General features: G+C 45.5%; 1 protein-coding gene across 8 annotated transcripts in view; it reads right to left on the bottom strand.

Annotated features, from left to right (window-relative positions):
* CUX1 (cut like homeobox 1) overlaps positions 1-17,755 on the bottom strand; it is a 398,007-nt gene that overhangs the window by 319,634 nt on the left and 60,618 nt on the right. For all 8 annotated transcript variants that reach the window (XM_034752645.1, XM_034752648.1, XM_034752651.1 and 5 more), the window contains exon 2: positions 4,689-4,799. In XM_034752645.1, the coding sequence (XP_034608536.1) occupies positions 4,689-4,799 (111 nt within the window). The remainder of the gene's footprint in view (positions 1-4,688; positions 4,800-17,755) is intronic.

Here is a 17,755-nt window from a genome sequence, read left to right as displayed (position 1 = left end):
AATGATGGTGACATCTGCAAGAAGGGGATCCCTTTGCATGCATTGGCTGGGTCCTTCTACCAGTCTAAGGAGTTTTCATCCCGGTAGGTAGTGACAGGGGTTTGTCCAGCCTGTCCCTGTGCAGTTTGTGAACATAACTCAACCATAGTTGGAGGCATCACATGTGGAGTATGCTGTGTGGTATCACTGCCTTGCATGCCACCATATGCCCCAACAGTTGAGGGTAGAGTCTGACTGGTATTTGGGACTGTGTTGAGCTGTGTCTATGAGCGAGACCAGGAATAGGAAACTGTATTGAGGTAGGAAGGCTTTGGCCTGTAGAGCATCCAGGTCAGCCCCTATGAATTCCAGGTGTTACACTGGTGTGAGGGTTGACTTCTGGATGTTGATCTGTAAGCCCAGTTCTGTAAACAAGTGTATCATAGAATCATAGAATATGTGGGTTGGAAGGGACCTCAGGAGATCATCTAGTCCAAACCCCTGCTCAAAGCAGGACCAATCTCCAGAAAAGCCTCCTGGAGTGATCAGGCTCTGAGGAAACAATCATCCGGGTATGGATAGATCATTATCCCTTGCAAGCATAAATGAGTAGCTACCACTGAGAGACCTTTGGAAAATACTTTCGAGGCTGATGAGAGTCTGAAGGGAAGGACTCTGTATTCATAATGGTAATGTCTCAGAGTGAATCTGAGAAATCATCTGTGAGCTGGTAGGATCGAAATGTAAAAGTAGATGTCCTATAGGTTGAGGGCCAAAAACCAGTCCTCCCTGTTCCAGTGATGGAATGATCATCTAGAAGGTGACCATCTTGAACTTCTGAGCTTTGACAAACTTGTTGAGAGCTCTAAGATCCAGTATGGGTCTCCAACCTTTCTTTCTTTTGGTTATTAGGAAGCAACAAGAATAGAACCCTTTGCCTCGAGGGAGGCATCTATCTTCTCAGCAAAGAGCTTTGAACCCTTGAACAGGAGGTCTTCTGCTGTGATCTGCTCCTACTTTGGGAATCCCAACAAGTGGAGCCATGACTCCCGCCTCATCACCACAACTGCTGTGTCGGCAATGTCAGGGGCTGATGGTAGCAATATTTTTGCCACTTGTTGTCCCTCCTGAATGATGGCAGTTTATCAAAGTGATTCAGCTTATTGTAGTTTGTGTAATTCTATTTTGCCGTAAACGCCTGATAGTTGACAATACGGAATTGTAAGGTTGTCGAGGAATATGCCTCCCTGCCAGAGAGATCAAGGCGCTTCCAATCCCCATCACAAGTCCTTGCTCTGGAATGTTGTTGTCAGTCACAGGATTTCATGGCATCCACCACGATGGAATTGGGTGACAGGTGGGAGAAAAAGGAACTCTGATTCCTTCGCGGGGACATAATATTTCTTCTCCTCACACTTGCACACTGGGGCAATAGATGCCAAGGTTTGCCACACTGTTTTAGCCAGGTCTAAGATGGCTTCATTAACTGGAAGGGTGGTCTTCAAGAAGGATGAAGAATAGAGGATATCAAGGAGCTGCTGCTGTATGTCCTTGACCTCCTCCAGTGGTACGTGGAGGGTATTTGCTACTTTTTTTGCCAGCTCCTGGAACAATCGGAAGTTATCTGCCATGGACGTTGGTGAAGGCATGCCTGCTTCACCTGGGGCAAAGCCGCCAGGCAAAGTTTGAAGTGTGCAAAGCAGGCTGTTGTGTCACCCCAGGGTCCCAGTATGGCCACTGTGGTGGCATAGGGCCTGGTGGAGATGCTCATGGGTGGCACTCCCGCACCCTGTTGATAGTACATTTCCTATGGAGCTTGGGAGGAGTACTGTGAGACCTCCTCTGGATCACTATCTGACCCCTCACTTGACAGTGGAGGGGCATGGCATGATTCCAGGGATATCCCCTGTGCCTGGCTCAGTGCCGTGATGTCAGTACCGAGAGGTTGAGACTCGGGTGCCTCAGTCATGCAGAGGTCCCTGGTCCGGTGGAATTCTGCCAGTACTGATTATCCCTGTGGCAGTGTGGGAGGAGATGGAGACCTCATCTGTGCCGGGCGGGCTACTGTCACTGGCGGTACCAAGGTGGGTGGGAGAAGAGGAATTCAGAGTCCTTGGTAGGGATATTCTCTTACAAGTGGGTGTCACTGTAACCAGATCAGATGGTCCTAGTGGATTCCAATAGAGCCTCATTAATAGGGAGGGCAATTCTAGATGGTATGTCCAAGAGCTTGTGTTGGGGTTCTCTGATCTCCTCTAGGGGTATCTGCAGAGAGACTGCCACCTGCTTACCAAGGTCCTGGAACTGCCAGAAATCATTAGCCACCAATGGAGAGGGAGAAATCAGGGCTTCATCTGGTGAAGAGAACAAGATGGTGGTTTGAAGCGTTGCTTCTTTGTCCACCCTGGTATCCTGCTCCTCAAATGTTTCCTCCTGTTGCTTGACCGGGGGGTGGGGGGCGAGGGAGGAAGCCTGTGTCTCCCTATCATCCCGAAGAAGTGTGTGTGTGTGTGTGGGGGGGGGGGGGGGGGTTGTTACGGTACCGAGGATGCAAAAGGATCCAGCTACCAAGAGGTTCTCGATACAGAAATATGCTTGGTACCTGTCAGCAACAGAGACTCTGGATCAGAAGCCATCACCAAGTCTCTCTGGTATCAAGTCCTGCAGTACCAACAGACATTGTAGTACCGAGTGTTTGTCCTTGTCAGATTATATCAGAGTCATAAGGCACTTCGAGGCTGCGACAATGAGGTTGGAGGCTTACATGGTACCGTGACACCTGGTAAGGGCATTGAGAGAGGAGTCCGAGTCGATGGTGCTGATCTTCTATGTTTGGTGCCATCTCCTGTGCCGGAAGAGCGTTTCCCCTCTATGGTACCAAGCCTCAAGGAAGACCTCTGAGGAGGCTAGAGACCCTAAGGTCTTTTTGAAGGAGAAGCCCCAAGAAGGGAACTAGATCTGGTTTTCTAAGAGGATTTGAAGGAGGGCTCTACGGATGTCTACTTACTAAGAGAATGTTGCACCGAGGTGGAAGTTGGGGTAGAAATCCCTGAAGTCTGATGGCCGGGGTGAGTGTCCCGACCTGGTTCTGAAGTAGATCAGGGGGAACGCTCCATCATGAGGAGTCAAAGTTTGAGATCTTGGTTCTTCTGGACTCTGATTTCAGGGCTAGACAGAAGTTTCACTTCTTGCCTACCTCAGCAGTTACATAGCTTCTCTTTAGATCAGCTAGCTGGTTTGTTATTTGTAGTTAGTTTACTGAGGGGATTTTAAACAAAAAAAACTTTTTTGGTTATAGTGCCTTGTTCTATTCCCCTCCCCCCCCACCCGGAGCACTGCTTTACCGCGTTATATCAGAATTCGTGTTATGTCGGGTAGCAGCGTACTTCCTGTGTCTCTGAAAGCCGTAATTGCATAAGTTACCTTTTTCTCTTTTTTTAACCCGCTTTATTTTTTAATTCTGACAAAGAAAGTAGAGTATGATGAAGTAGACTATGAAATTCCTGTTCAGAAGCAAAGAAGACTGAAAAGGAGACATCATAGCAACAGAGGAAAGAGAAAAGGAACACCAAAAAATCTATACAAGCTTACAGGAGAATGTGATCTGGCAGTGATAAAGAGAGATGAGCCCAGGCTGTAAAAGTCGGAACAGATCCAAGCTTCCCCAAATATTGAGGATGATCCAAATCATTGTTTTGGATCTAATCCATCTCTACTTCTGAAGACAAGAAAAACATTCTGTACCAAATTAGTGAACAAAAGGCTGCAGTATTGTGTTTTTATACAAAAATCTTAAAAACCATATGATTAACATATTAAAAACCATTCACTTACCTGTATGTCTTGCTTATTTACTGCAGAAGCAAGCCACAGACTTGAAAAACTGAGTGGGAAAACAATGCCTCTATAAGAATGCCGGGCTTTCCTCAGAGTAGGAGCAGCCAAACAAACAATCTACTAAAAGTTTACTGAGAGACCTTGCACAATGCATTTAAAAGCCCCTTTTTCAGTAAATTTCTGCTTGATAAAAATACAATTGTCAGTGTGTGAAGAAATTTGCCAGGGACAGTTCTCCAAATAAGCCAACAAACTGGTAAATGCAGAAACTCATTTTTGCATTCTGGGGAATCTGAGGTTTTATTCTTCATAGAAAGGTGAGGAAAAAAAACATAAAATTTGCAGAATGCACATATAAATCCTCTATCAACTTCCAGATATTTTGCTTATTTGAGAAATCAGCCTTTGAAAAGATGTTTATACCCTCTACCTCACACCTCCTTCTGTACTCTCCATGACTCAGACCTCTCCCCCCTCCACAGCTTTGCCCACTTCTGCTCACTGATGTATTATTATTTTCTTCTGCCCCAATGCTGAGCATTGGCTTAGATCTGTTCCCATTGAAGTCAATGGTAAAACTTCCATTTGATTTCAGTGTAAAAAGATAGGCCAGTGCAGAGCAGAGCTGAAATTTCACCCTTGATTTATATTTAAGGAGTTAAAAGGCCAGGGTCTACATGCATGTAGAGTGATAAAGTTTGGATTACCAGAGAAAAAAATATTTTTGCAGCGTCTCTGAGTTTTGGATGATTATGAAATGTAAACAAGCCATTTATGTTAAGTACGGTGTTCAAATTTATATCCCAAAAAAGTCAATTAAAATATATTATATCAAGAAAGTCAAATGACGGTTAAGTAGCTTTTCACATTACCTCTGGAGTGTTTTTCTTGAACTCACGACTTTGCTCAATAAGCTTTTTTCTAGACTGCTCACTTTCATCTTGTCGGTTAGCCAATACCGTTGCAGTGGCATCAAGCTCTCTCTGTCCAGAAAAAAGAAAAGAAACAGCAAGATTGTAATTGCTCTTGGTTGAAGAGAAGGTCATTTACCCCAGATAAATAAAAATATAAGCCTTCAGACTCCTCTCAAGAATGCACAGAACAAAGATACCAATCTCCAGAAATTTCTTCCACAGAATGTAGTTAAACACTAAGTGCTACAGAATTTAAATTCTGTCCTGAAACTAAAAATGACTGTTGTTTGCATGTGGGAAAATAAAATCGATATTTTTTCAAAAACATTTAGGGTTATATAATAGGAAGGTAATATAGTAAGATACCAGAAACAAAACTAATGCAACATATACCTCATAATAATCCCCAAATCAAACTAAAGTAGTATGTCTACTTCAAGTTCAAGTCAGTTCCATTTTTAAATGGCTTACATCACCTATTTCCTTTGCTGACTTTGGAAGCACTCTCTGTTTTAGTTATTCTGAGTGAAAAAGCTATGTCTGAATAACTGAAGTACAAGTTCCTCCTACATGTCAACAGATGATAGCTTTACTTCAAAGTTATTTTTAAAATCACAAACTACTCACTGGGATCACTATGTTCTTCTCCATACAAAATTTTTAAAATTTGGGGACATCCCTCAATAAGAGACTTCCTTCTGTTCTGAAGACCAAATGATCTTTTCCTCAGTCTCTACTTCATATTGGAACTTGTCCTCCTTACATTATCAATAACTGTAGTTATCCCTTCACTGATTGTTTTGTCACCAGAAACACACACAATATTCTTCGTCTGTAGTCATACTTTATGAATGCCAGAATAACTTCCACCAATTTATAGTAAACAGAACTACCAATACAACCGTAACATTACTGCCAAGCTTTGCCCAAATGATTTCATCATACTATCCACCATCACATCTTTCTTCTGTACTCAACACCATACTTTAAATTAAACCATGCTGCATTGCATGGGTCATTTATCAGCACATAAGCCAAACACTATTCAAATCATTCTGCATCACTCTACTTGCTTTTGCAATATTTGAATGTTATATTTAAAATATTAATTTTGCCACTCAGATATGTGCAACATTTTCACTTAGGTCAACAGGTGCTATATCCGTGTATTTATGGAGAGAATCTGGCACTATTATTTTCTTTACTTTTAATTGATTTTCTTTCATTTTGACTTAATCTAACGTTCACGAAAAGTGAGCAAAACTACTTGCTAAAGTGAGGCATAATGTATACAGATTCTGGGCCATCTTCTCCGCATAACTCTGCCAATAAACCTTGCTCCTGGCCTAAAAAAACCTCTGCTATTCTCCTGGGCAGAAATTGCCAATCCTATGAAACCGAATGAAAGATTTAGATATAAACAAATATCAGTTTAAAAAAAGTCAGATTGACACAACCAGAAAAATATAAGGCCAGAACTTTAGCCCTTGAGCCTCTTTCTAGGCATTTTGTGAAAGAAATCTGGATTAAAATTATTGGTTCTCTCATGTATAAATCCTGCCACTGTTCTGTTATTTCTAAGTTTAAATTAATTTAACAAGTCTGAAGCATAGACTGGGTTGATGTGCACATATTTTACATGATTCCGTAAGTCCGAGGGGTGCGGGGAGGAAAAGAGGGTGGGTCTGAGGCTTTTTTTTTTTTTGCAGTACCCAACTCAGAAGGATGTAAGAGTTTTTTTCTTAATTTTCACTTCCTCACAAAGAGGAATCTTAAGTTTCTTACTGTTACATATAGATCAGGGGTCTCAAACACGGGGTCCGGGGGCCGCATGCGGCCCGCGGGGTTGTTTTCTGCAGCCCGCGAGCTCCTCGTGGCCCCCCCCCCCCAGCGTTTACCTAGAACGGCTCCAGCCTGACGCGAACCAGGGGAAGGGCAGGCTCCCTGCCTGCCCTGGCCCCTGCCGCTCCAGGAAGCGGCCAGAACGTGGGGAAGGGGGGGGGGGGCCACAGGACTCTGTGTGTTGCTCTTGCTTCAGGCAGCGCCCCCAGAAGCTCCCACTGGCCGCAGTTCCCCGTTCCCGGCCAATGGGAGCTGCTGGGGGTGGTGCCTGAAGCAACACACACACCCTGTGCCCCTTCTCCCCCAGGTTCCAGCCACTTCCCGGAGTGGTGCGGGGACAGGCAGGCAGGTGGCCTGCCCTGCCCCCAGTGCATGTCGGGCCGGAGCCCACCCCCCGAGCCCCTGCTGTACCCTGCACCCCTCCTGCAGCCCAACCCCCTGCTGTACCCCACACCCCTCCTGCACCCCACACCCCAACTCCCTGCCCTGAGCCCCCACCACACCCCTCCTGCCCTCCCTGGGGGGCAGGAAGGGGGCAGAGTTGGGGTGGGGATTTCAGGTAAGGGGTTGGAATGGGGTCAGGGCCTCATGGAAGGGGTGGAGTGGGGGCGAGGCGAAGGGTGGCAGAGGGAGGTGTCAGTAATGCGGCCCTCGGCCAATGTACTAGTCCTCATGTGGCCCTCGTGGTCATTTGAGTTTGAGACTCCTGATATAGACCATAATTAATTTAATCCTAAAAAATAGGATATATCTGAAACTAGGAACCATGCTGGAGATAGTGATCCAAATATCCGCTTGGCACTTTACAAATAAAAAAAAATAAAAAAAATAAAACAATATTTCTAAGGTAAATTTTAAGGCAATATGTCCAACAGATTTTGGTTTGGAATTCTATAATATACAGTATATGAAAGCTATTGCAGAAAAGTGGGAAATACTTAACAGTTGGATAAGCCACATTTGAAATTCATCCCAGTTAATTTTATGCAAGACAAAAGAGCAACAGAAACTAATGTGGTTAGACTTTAATATAAAAAGCAATAACGGCTAAACAGAAGGCTTTTCAAAAATATAAATAAAATCTGGTGAGGACAACGATTTGGAAATCTATATTTTAGAAATAAGCAGAAGTTAAAAGCAAGAAGAAAAACTGATGACATTGGAGAGAAGTGCAGTAGATAAAAATATCAAGCAAATGCTGTCTACTAAGAAGTATTAGTAATGAATTAGAAAGAAAGAATAGAGAAGTAGCAGATTTGTCAATACAGTATTTTGCTTCCAATTTTAGAGAAGAGGAAGAAAGCGAAGAACTGCTTCAGACAAAGATCTTATTTTGCACTATGGCCTTGGCTACACTGGCGCTGCTTAGGGGTGTGAAAACGCCCGCCCCCCCCCCCCAAGCGCAGCAAGTGCAGCGCTGTAAAGCGCCAGTGTAATCAGAGGTGGAGTACTTACAGCGCTGCAAGTGAGCTCTCGCAGTGCTGGTGGCACGACTACACTCGCACTTCACAGCGCTGCCGCGGCAGCGCTGTAAATTGCCAAGTGTAGCCAAGGCCTATGAGAGTAGAGGAGTTAGATAGTAGGTCAGACACTCCCCCCTGGCCTGTTTGCTTTGTGCCGTTCTACTGGTATAAAGCAGATTTTAAGGCAGCTGATCCAGCCTCTTGAGAATTTCCTCTGCACAGTGGAATCCGTTGGTGGTGAGAAACCACTATACCAGTACCTATGCTATGCCACCCTTCAGCATACAGGACATGCCCAGGAAAAAAGGAGAATGGCAGAAATGAGACTATGTATCAATACTCCTGAGCTGCTGAATTGACAGCTTGACACAGTGGATAGAAAGTGTAATGTAGCACAGCCCAGCGACTCGACTCAGAACCTGGTCCAGTGTCTATGAGTAACTCCAGTATCCAGTCCTCTCGCTAAAAGAGTTATAGAAGAATAGAAATTAATGAAATCTTAAAGAGACATTGTCAAGGTTGGCAAGCCAAAAATTGGAACCATCTTAATTTGTTCTTCATTTCTTGATCGTAACTATTTAGACACCAGGGCCGCAAAGTCCATTTATTGGAAAAACTAGTTGTGCATTGGGTGCAACAATTCAATAATTACGGAAGATTTTCTCACATTTGTGGCATACACAGGAATGTCTCAGGAGAGACTGGGATTATTGCAAAATTCAATACTGTACCCTGAATTATTCTTGTAAGAGACTGATCCCACATGGATAAACTTGTGATCCCCAAACCTTCTGCATAAGACAAATTTGTGGCCCACCAGCCACAATAGGTTCTATGTAGCCAATAAGAGGAGATTTAAGATTACAAAGAGAAAAGAATTGGAGGCTGCATTAAAATTACAGGATGCCAATCTCTCAGACCAAATATTCTTCTGTTGTCTAACAATTCCCCACAACTTTGAAGCCTAAAATTGTCAAGATTAAAAGCAACAGAAACCAAACCATAAAGGTGTTATACTGGGGACCAAACTGCAGGGGATTCAGAGCTCATCACCTCCAGGGTCACTAATTCAAATTTTTAGTCAAGGATATCCAAACTTTACCATGGACTGATGAGGGGGTGGGGATGGGGGGACAATTGTGCCAGGACCCTGAGCACAGGTCCCCACAAAATATCGGTAACTGGGGTGAAATGGGACTTGTGAATGGGATGTATCAGGGGCCCAAATTTCTCTCACCAGGTCTGCACACGCTGAACTCCCACAGAGTTCAATAGGTGTTCTGCAGTCACAGTAGCTACAGCAGCATCGTGCCCCTAACTCCCCAGCTCTGGTCAGTCACAGTTCTACTTCAGAACTTTAGAGAGGGCACCGAGACTCCAGGAGGAAGGCTCAGGGACTTGATCTCCTGAGAAACTAGTCTAGTTTAACATTAGAAAAAGTAGTATTGCATTTCATTTTGGAACTAATCTAGGAATGTCACATCAAGACATTTAGTTATAAAAATCAATGAAAATAATATATATGCACTATACTATAATTATCCCACTCTTGTTCTCCCTGGTTTAGGAGATCAAAGCTTAATCTCCTCAGTGCTCCCAGATGTGAGTGCATGAGCTTGAGCTCCATCCAGTTTGCCACGGGCAAGACAGTGCAGTGCCATGAAGCTGACTTCTTCTGTAATGTACTATCAATAATTCCCTGTTCATTAGCTACCAAGTCAACAAAATGCTTCAGTACTGAAAAGAGTATTATGTAATAGTTCACTTCAGGCTTCTCTTGGGACTACATTTATCTATTGATCAAAAATTAATTCAATGTAGCTTTGAAAATTTTTCCTCTCTTTAAATACCTGATTAAGGGAAACTGAAAAAGAAACAACCATAACAACTCTAACTCAGGAACTAATCCATACAACAAACCTCGATGCCAACTCTGCCCACATATCTACACCAACACCACCATCACAGGACCTAACCAGATCAGCTACAACATCTCCGGTTCATTCACCTGCACATCCACCAATATTATATGTGCCATCATGTGCCAGCAACGCCCCTCTGCTATGTACATTGGCCAAACTGGACAGTCACTACCTAAAAGGATAAATGGACACAAGTCAGATATCAGGAATGGCAATATTCAAAAACCTGTAGGAGAATACTTCAACCTCCTGGCCACACAATAGCAGATGTAAAGGTAGCCATCTTACAGCAAAAAAAACTTCAGGACCAGACTCCAAAGAGAAACTGCTGAGCTTCAGTTCATTTGCAAATTTGACACCATCAGATCAGGATTAAACAAAGACTGTGAATGGCTATCCAACTACAGAAGCAGTTTCTCCTCCCTTGGTGCTCACACTTCAACTGTTAGCAGAGGACCTCACTCTCCCTGATTGAAATAACCTCGTTATCTCCAGACTGATTCTTGCCAGCATATTTATACCTGCCCCTGGAAATTTCCATTACATGCATCTGACGAAGTGGGCATTCACCCACAAAAGCTTATGCTCCAATACATCTGTTAGTCTTAAAGGTGCCACAGAACTCTCTGTTGCTTTTTACAGCTCCAGACTAACACAGCTACCCCTCTGATACTTGAAAAAGAAACGGTTTCTTGCAGCAGCTAAGATACACAAGCATTACATGTTTGACATGTTTCTGCAGCCTACTAACCATGCCAACAGAAGTATACTGACCGCTTGCTGATAAGATGGGGGGAAGAGAGAGAATAAGTTTTAAACTATGACAGTTCTCAGCAGTCCTGCAACAGGAGACAAGTGTGGGGGAGTCTATTATAGTCTGAAGAATAAAATATTTTAGAGCAGCTAAAAAAAAAAAAAAAAACTGCTTTGTATGTTTGACATGTTTCTCCAGGCATGCAGCAAAACAGTGAAGGGAAACACACAATTTGCAGTTTCCTCCAAAACAAACATCTTGATAGGAAAAAATGGTTACTCACCTTCTCGTAACTGTTGTTCTTTGTGATGTGTTGTTCATGTCCATTCCAATCAAGTGTGTGAGCACGTCACGTGCACGACAGCCGGAAGATTTTTCCCTTAGCAGCATCGATAGGGTTGGCCTGTGCGCCCCCTGGAGTTGGTCCTTCATGGTGCCCAATATAGGGCCCTGACGACCTGTCACTCCCTCAGTTCCTTTTTGTCGGCTACTCTGACAGAGGGGTAAGGAGGATGGGTACTGGAATGGACATGAACACCACATCTCAAAGAACAATAGTTATGAGAAGGTGAGTAACTGTTTTTTCTTCTTTGAGTGCTTGTTCACGTCAATTCCAATCAGGTGACTCACAAGCCCAAATTCAGGAGATGGGGTCAGAGTCGTCCACTGCTCGGGGCAATGCTCTTCCAAAGGCCGCATCGTCTCTGGCCTGCTGGGTGATTGCATGTGTGGAGGCCCACGTCGCTGCTCTGCAGATTTCCTGGGTGGGAACCTGCGCCAGGAACGCCGTTGAAGAGGCCTGAGCCTTGGTGAAGTGCACAGTAATCAAAGGAGCGGGCACCCCTGCCAGATTGTAGCACTTACGGATGCAGGACATGATCCACGACAAAATCCATTGAGAGGAGACAAGACGACTTTTCATTCCATCCACCACTGCAACGAATAACTGGACAGACTTTCAGAATGGCTTCACTCTCTCAATGTACAAGGCTAGCGCTTTGCGGACATCCCATGAGTGAAGCCTCTGCTCCCTGCTGCTCGAGTGCGGCTTAGGGTAGAATACAGGGAGGAAGATGTCCTGGTTGATGTGAAACTGGGAGACAAAACTTCGGGAGAAAAGCCAGGTGAGACCTGAGCTGAACCTTGTCCTTGTGGAATACAGTGTAAGGGGGCTCTGATGTTAGTGCCTGAGCTCAGACACCCTCCTAGCTGAGATTATCGGTAGCAGAAATGCCACCTTGTATGAGAAAGAGCAGGAAGCATGTCGCCAAAGGCCCCACGAGTCTGGATAGGACCAAACTGAAGTCCCAAGCCAGGACAGACTGTCGGACCTGTGGGTATAGCCTGTCGAGTCCTTTAAGGAAATGGATGACCAATGGGTTTGCAAAGACGGAGCATCCCTCTGCGCCTGGGTGGAAGGCAGAGATGGCAGCCGAGTGAACCTTTATTGACGACATAGACAGTCCCTGCTGCTTGAGGTGGAGAAGTGGCATTGAGGTGAGCGTCAGGGATGAATGGTGCTGCGCTGACCAAATTGAAAATCTCTTCCACTTGGTAAGGCAGGTAGTTCTTGTGGAGGGTTTCCTGCTCCCGAGAAGAACCTGCCTGACTGGTAAGCCCAGAGAGTTCAAAAGGGCCACTGAGTTGGTGGTTGCCATTGAGGTGGCCACAGCGCCGGTGGAGGCTGGTGATGTCACCTAGATCTAGACCTCCTGCTGCTAGACCTATCTGAACGATTGGACTCTGGAGACCTCAGACTCCAAGGTCTCCAAAAAAAAAAAAAAAAAAGACCACAGAGGAGCAGTACTGCGTGGTGCTGAAGAGCAGTGCCGACCTCTGGGGACTGATGCGGTCCTCTCTGTCCCTGTCTCCCTCCCACCCCCCCCGGGTGGCTGGTGTCAGGAAGTGGCATGCCAGAGATGGGGAGCGGCGTGACATCATCGCTGGCTTGCCCCTAGATGGAATAGACGGCCTGGCTAACACCGATGCCTCGTCCCTCCTTGGAGAAGGCAGAGCCGTCAGGCGAATAAGGTCTTGCGCTGCCTCAAAAGTCTCCGGAGTGGAGGGGAGTTGAATGTCCCAGCCATGATGGTCCGGAGAATGGTAGTGGGCTGGACTCGACTGGACCCCTTGTGGGGCAGGAGTCGACGATCCCCTGGGAACTGCCGGGCCTGAAGTAGGCTGTGTGGGCTGAAGTCTCCCTGCCACTGTCTCCTTAGGCTTAGGAGGGGGAGAGCGCCCTCTCTCCTGCCTCTTTTTCTTCTGGGACACCAGGGATACAGATCGGCGCTTACCAAAAGTCTTATGTTCAGCACTGTGTCGGTGCCGAGAGTCCTTAGTCTCCTTTCTAGGAGCTGTCTGGCATGCCGTTGGCACCGGTGCGCTGCACACAGAGGCAGTGGCAGTCCGCATGGGCTTCGCCGACCTGGGTCAGATTGCAGGCCGAAGGCTGCCTCCATGAGGATAAGCCTGAGTGTCTGGTCCCGATCCTTAAGGGTCCTCAGTCGAAACCCTTTACAAATGCAGCACTTGTCCTTTCGGTGACTCTCACCAAAGCACTTCAAACAAGAATTGTGCAGGTCACTTTTTGGCATCAACTTTCCCCAGACTTCACACCGTTTGAACCCCAGCGACCGAGGCATGCCCCGATGGCGGGGGAGAAATAGGGGGGTGGAACCCCCACAACAAAAACTTAGCCTACTTCTACTATTAACTTAAGACAAAAACTACTACTACTAACTATATACAAAATACAACGGGACACTGCTAAAGGTGCTTGCAGAAGCAAGAGCCCGGGAAGTTCCAGCTAGCCATCACTGGTAGTAAGAAGGAACTGAGGGGGTGGCAGGTTGGCAGGGCCCTATATTGGGTGCCATGAAGGCACGACTCCAGGGGATGCCCAGGCCAACCCTATAGATGCTGCTAGGTGAAAAATCTTCCAGCTGTCGCGCACACACACCTGCCTGGAATTGCCATGAACAAGCACTCCAAGAACTATAAGTTAGCACCACCAAATTTCTATTGTTAAGATGTTTGGAAAGTCAGCCTTTTGTTAAAAGTGAAATTAGGTTTATTTTCACAAAGGAAAAATGAATACAGTTAAAACAGACTTTCAACAACAACAAAAAACTACTCAAAATAATTTAAACTAATGTAAAAAAGTAGGACACCAGTAAGCTAAGATCTGATGCAGAAGTTTCTCTCTCTCTCCTGTAACATACATTCCATGTTGGCTCAATCCAGGGCTATTTATTAGCACAAATCAAACACCATTGAACATCACCATAAGCATCACTGTTTACCCCTCCTTTAGAAAACAAACGTGGATGGCGAGCAACCAACAGGCAATGCACAGAATGCCTGAATTTCAGACTCCAGCAGGAGAATTCAAAGCCAAAAGCTTTAAATGCAAGGAGGCTGAATAGCTGATATGTTGTCACTTTGAAGAACCACTGTGGTTACCTTTCACCTTTGGAACTGGTTAGGAAGTTCCAGTGTGGAAGTAACATTTTATTATTTACTAACACCAAACAGGAATTTAAACATACTTTAACTGCAACAAGTACTGTACTGCATACAATACTGTTGGATGGTAAGAAAAGAATGTATGCAGTACCCAAAGCATAGGGCAAAGAGAGAATACACACAGAAGGGCAACAATGTAGCTCAATGGACATCAATGAGAGGTAGTACTCACCCTTTAAAAAAAAAAAAAAAGAAAAAAAAAGAAAGACACCATTGTGGCATCCGAATTGTGGCATCCGACTCGTTGACACCAGGTCAAAGAAGCCAGTGCCACAAACAAAGAGCAACTCATCACCAGATCTAGAAACAGGAGCATAAAGCCAGCAGCTCTTCCGTAGGAGCCAGTGACAGCAGCAGCAGAATACTGCTGGAGATGCAGAGGGGACAGCAATGGGTCCGTTAGTACTGGAGGAAAGAACCCTGCCATAGTCCCTACTGCTCCTGCTTTTGGATCGACACTTTGGGTCCTAAACTCTCAGAGGCTGTTCTTGGGTCGGTAAGGATAAGGGAGCCAGAGGATTCGACTTATGAGCTTCTTTTCTTGTTTAGCAAAAATAGGACAGTTCACATGAACGGTTCTTCTGACACAATAGTAAAATGCTAGTGAGGGTTTACACTAGTACTGCCACCATTGCTAGAAATAGTGGAGCTGCACTGGTGATAAAATTTTAAAAAAAGTATTCAACATAAGCAAGGCAGGATTTATATCCAGAGTTATTAACAAGAACTCAATTTTGTCCATTCCCCCTCCCCCTTTACCGTAATCTGTTGCAAAAGCCGGGGAAACTAACTCGTAAGTAACTACTTCCACATACTGTTATTTTGCTTTGCCTAGTCCTCTGATCCGATTGTTCAGATGTGAATTAAGATTCAGAGAAGCCGAGTCCAAGGGTTTGTGTGTTTGGAATACACAATCAGACACAGCAACAATACAATCTCCACTGCTTCCCCATAGCCATTCATCTACTATCTCCATGAAGTCACCAACAGCAGTGCTCACAACCCTTTGCTATGCATGTCTAGGACAGCCTCTAGCATTCCCCCATTTTATCCTGCATTTCTTCAAATCCTTGAAACCACTGAGTGTTCATCATGCCTAGATTATACCTCTCAGAACTCCTTCTCCACTCACATCCAATTGTCACCCCAACTCCACTTATAACAAATCTAATGCCACACTACTCCATAGGCCGCAATCCACCAGGGTCTTGTTCACCTCATTGTTGTCCCAACATACATGAATTAGTTTCCTTTAACTATTTGGCAATTTAGGAATCACTTGGAACATTTTGCCAAAACACTGGTTGAATTAAGTGCTCAGTGCATCTATGCCTCCGCTTTTCTGCCAGCATTTCTTCAAAGAATTTTATTTTTTAATTTCTTTTTAAAGAAGTGTGTGTACTGGAGCCCATTCATGCAATGAAGCCAACACACACAATTCTCGCTCAGCCACACCTAGCCCCCACCCGCCTTTTCTTGTTTTGTTTATATGCACAGCAACTAAGGTGTTTGTCATTGCATTTTATTTCCCTTCATTTCAACAGAAACATATGTCCATAAAGAGAAATGGTAGTTTGGTTCTCATTTTCTGTAACAAGTCACATCAATTCTTCAAGTCCAACCTATACCATGACAATTCCTGTGACTGTCAGGACTTATGGCTCAAGTGACTTCCCACACATTAAGTAACTGCCTCTCTCTCCTAGAAAGTGAATGTTGAAAGCAGCCTCCACAACAGCAGCAGTATGTAGCCAACTTAACACCAGGTTTAAATCAAGGAGGGAAAGGTCCCAACAGGAATTTGATAGGTCCTGAAAACAATGAGATTTCACTCCCACTTTATTTAGCACTTACAAAATAAAAATATTTAGTAGTTATACAGTGCTAAGACCTTTGTTTCTCTACCGCTGTTTTATATATACAGAAACTGCAACCCAGACAGTTTGAGTGATTTGCTGAAGGCTGCACAGCAAGTAGTATCTAGAAACTTGGATTAGAACTAAGGAAAGTCCTGATTCCCAGCCCCACACTCAATCCACCAATCCATACTACTTTTACCTGAGGACTTGCTACATGATGGCATGTAACCAAGTAATCACACACTAGATGTGGTTAATCACTTGTACAGGAAAAAAACCCACACAATTTAAAAGTTGTTACTCTCATAGTAACGGATGGCAAATCAAATTACATCTCTTTCTGCCAAATAGGCAGCCGTCAATCGTATACGCATAAAAGGTCTAATCAGGTGCCTGATGAATATCACACCAACACCCTCAACAGGTGCAAGAGCATAGAGGAGCGGAGGCTACCCTAGACCTACCCATCCCCCCTTTAGACCACTGAAAAAGAGTCCAAAGGCCAGACCAAATGCAGATGCTCAGTTGTATGGTTGTATCTTCTGCCAGAGAGAGCAACAGATAAGAACTGCAGACTGCCTAACTCCTCAGCGAGGTCACATTTCTGCCAGGGTGGTGTCCCTTAGTCTTACTCCAAAGGAGGAATACCCACAAGGTAGTGGTGGCTTGGGTTTTAAGGCACCCTATACTTGCCTTACTTTGAAGGTTGCAACACTGGTATTTTATAGGCACTACCCCACCACGAGTAGCCCCCCCACATTGGCACCAGGCCCTTCAGTCAGATGCTACTTATGGTCATACCCAGAACCATGGCAAATAAAAATAAATAAAATAAGAATCAGACCCCTGAGGTCCCTTCTAACCCCATGATTCTAAAACCAACTGCTAGGTGTCAACTAAGGATTTGTTCAGCCAAGTTGCACAAAATAAGCTGTACTGTATCTGCTGGACATACTGACCATACTAAGCTGATCAACAACTGACCAGTTTGAAACGCAAGCTATTATAATTAGGGCTCCGCGTCTGTCACGGAAGTAACGAATTCCATGACTTTGTGACCTTCGTGACTTCTGCAGTGGCCGGTGTAGTTGACCCCAGGGCTGCCCAAGTGGTTGGTCTCACGGGCCAGCTGCACCAGCTGTTGCTTGCAGCTGGGCCTGGGGACCGCCTGAGCAGCACCTGGTGCGGCTGGCCCCTGGACCACCTGAGCAGTGGTCCTGGGGGTGGCTGGAGCAGACGCAGCTCAGTAGCCCCCAGCAGTTGTCACGGGGGCGGCCAGAGCAGCACAGTCAGCTGCACTGGCACTCCTGGAGCAGCCCCGGGGCCAGCTGCACCAACCATTGCTCAGATGCCCCCAGGGCAGCTGGCCCCAGGGACTGCCCAAGCAAGGGCCTGTGTGGCTGGCCCCAGGGACCATTTGAGCAGTGGCCCCAGGAGCAGCAGCAGGAGTTGGTGCTGCTGGCCTCGATGGCTCCCGGTAGCTAGTGCCACTGGCCCCCAGCTCCCGCCCCAAAGTAGTGTCCCGTCCCCCCCCCCTCCCCCCCAAGAGCAGCACCCCTCCTCACCCCCAGCTAAGATTTAGTCACGGGTATATAGTACAAGTCATGGACAGGTCACAGGCCATGAATTTCTGTTTATTACCCGTGACCTGTCCATGACT

The sequence above is a fragment of the Trachemys scripta genome, chromosome 18 (genome assembly GCF_013100865.1).
Source record: "Trachemys scripta elegans isolate TJP31775 chromosome 18, CAS_Tse_1.0, whole genome shotgun sequence".
Classification (NCBI taxonomy): Eukaryota; Metazoa; Chordata; order Testudines; family Emydidae; genus Trachemys; species Trachemys scripta.
This window is presented reverse-complemented; position numbering and strand designations above follow the sequence as displayed.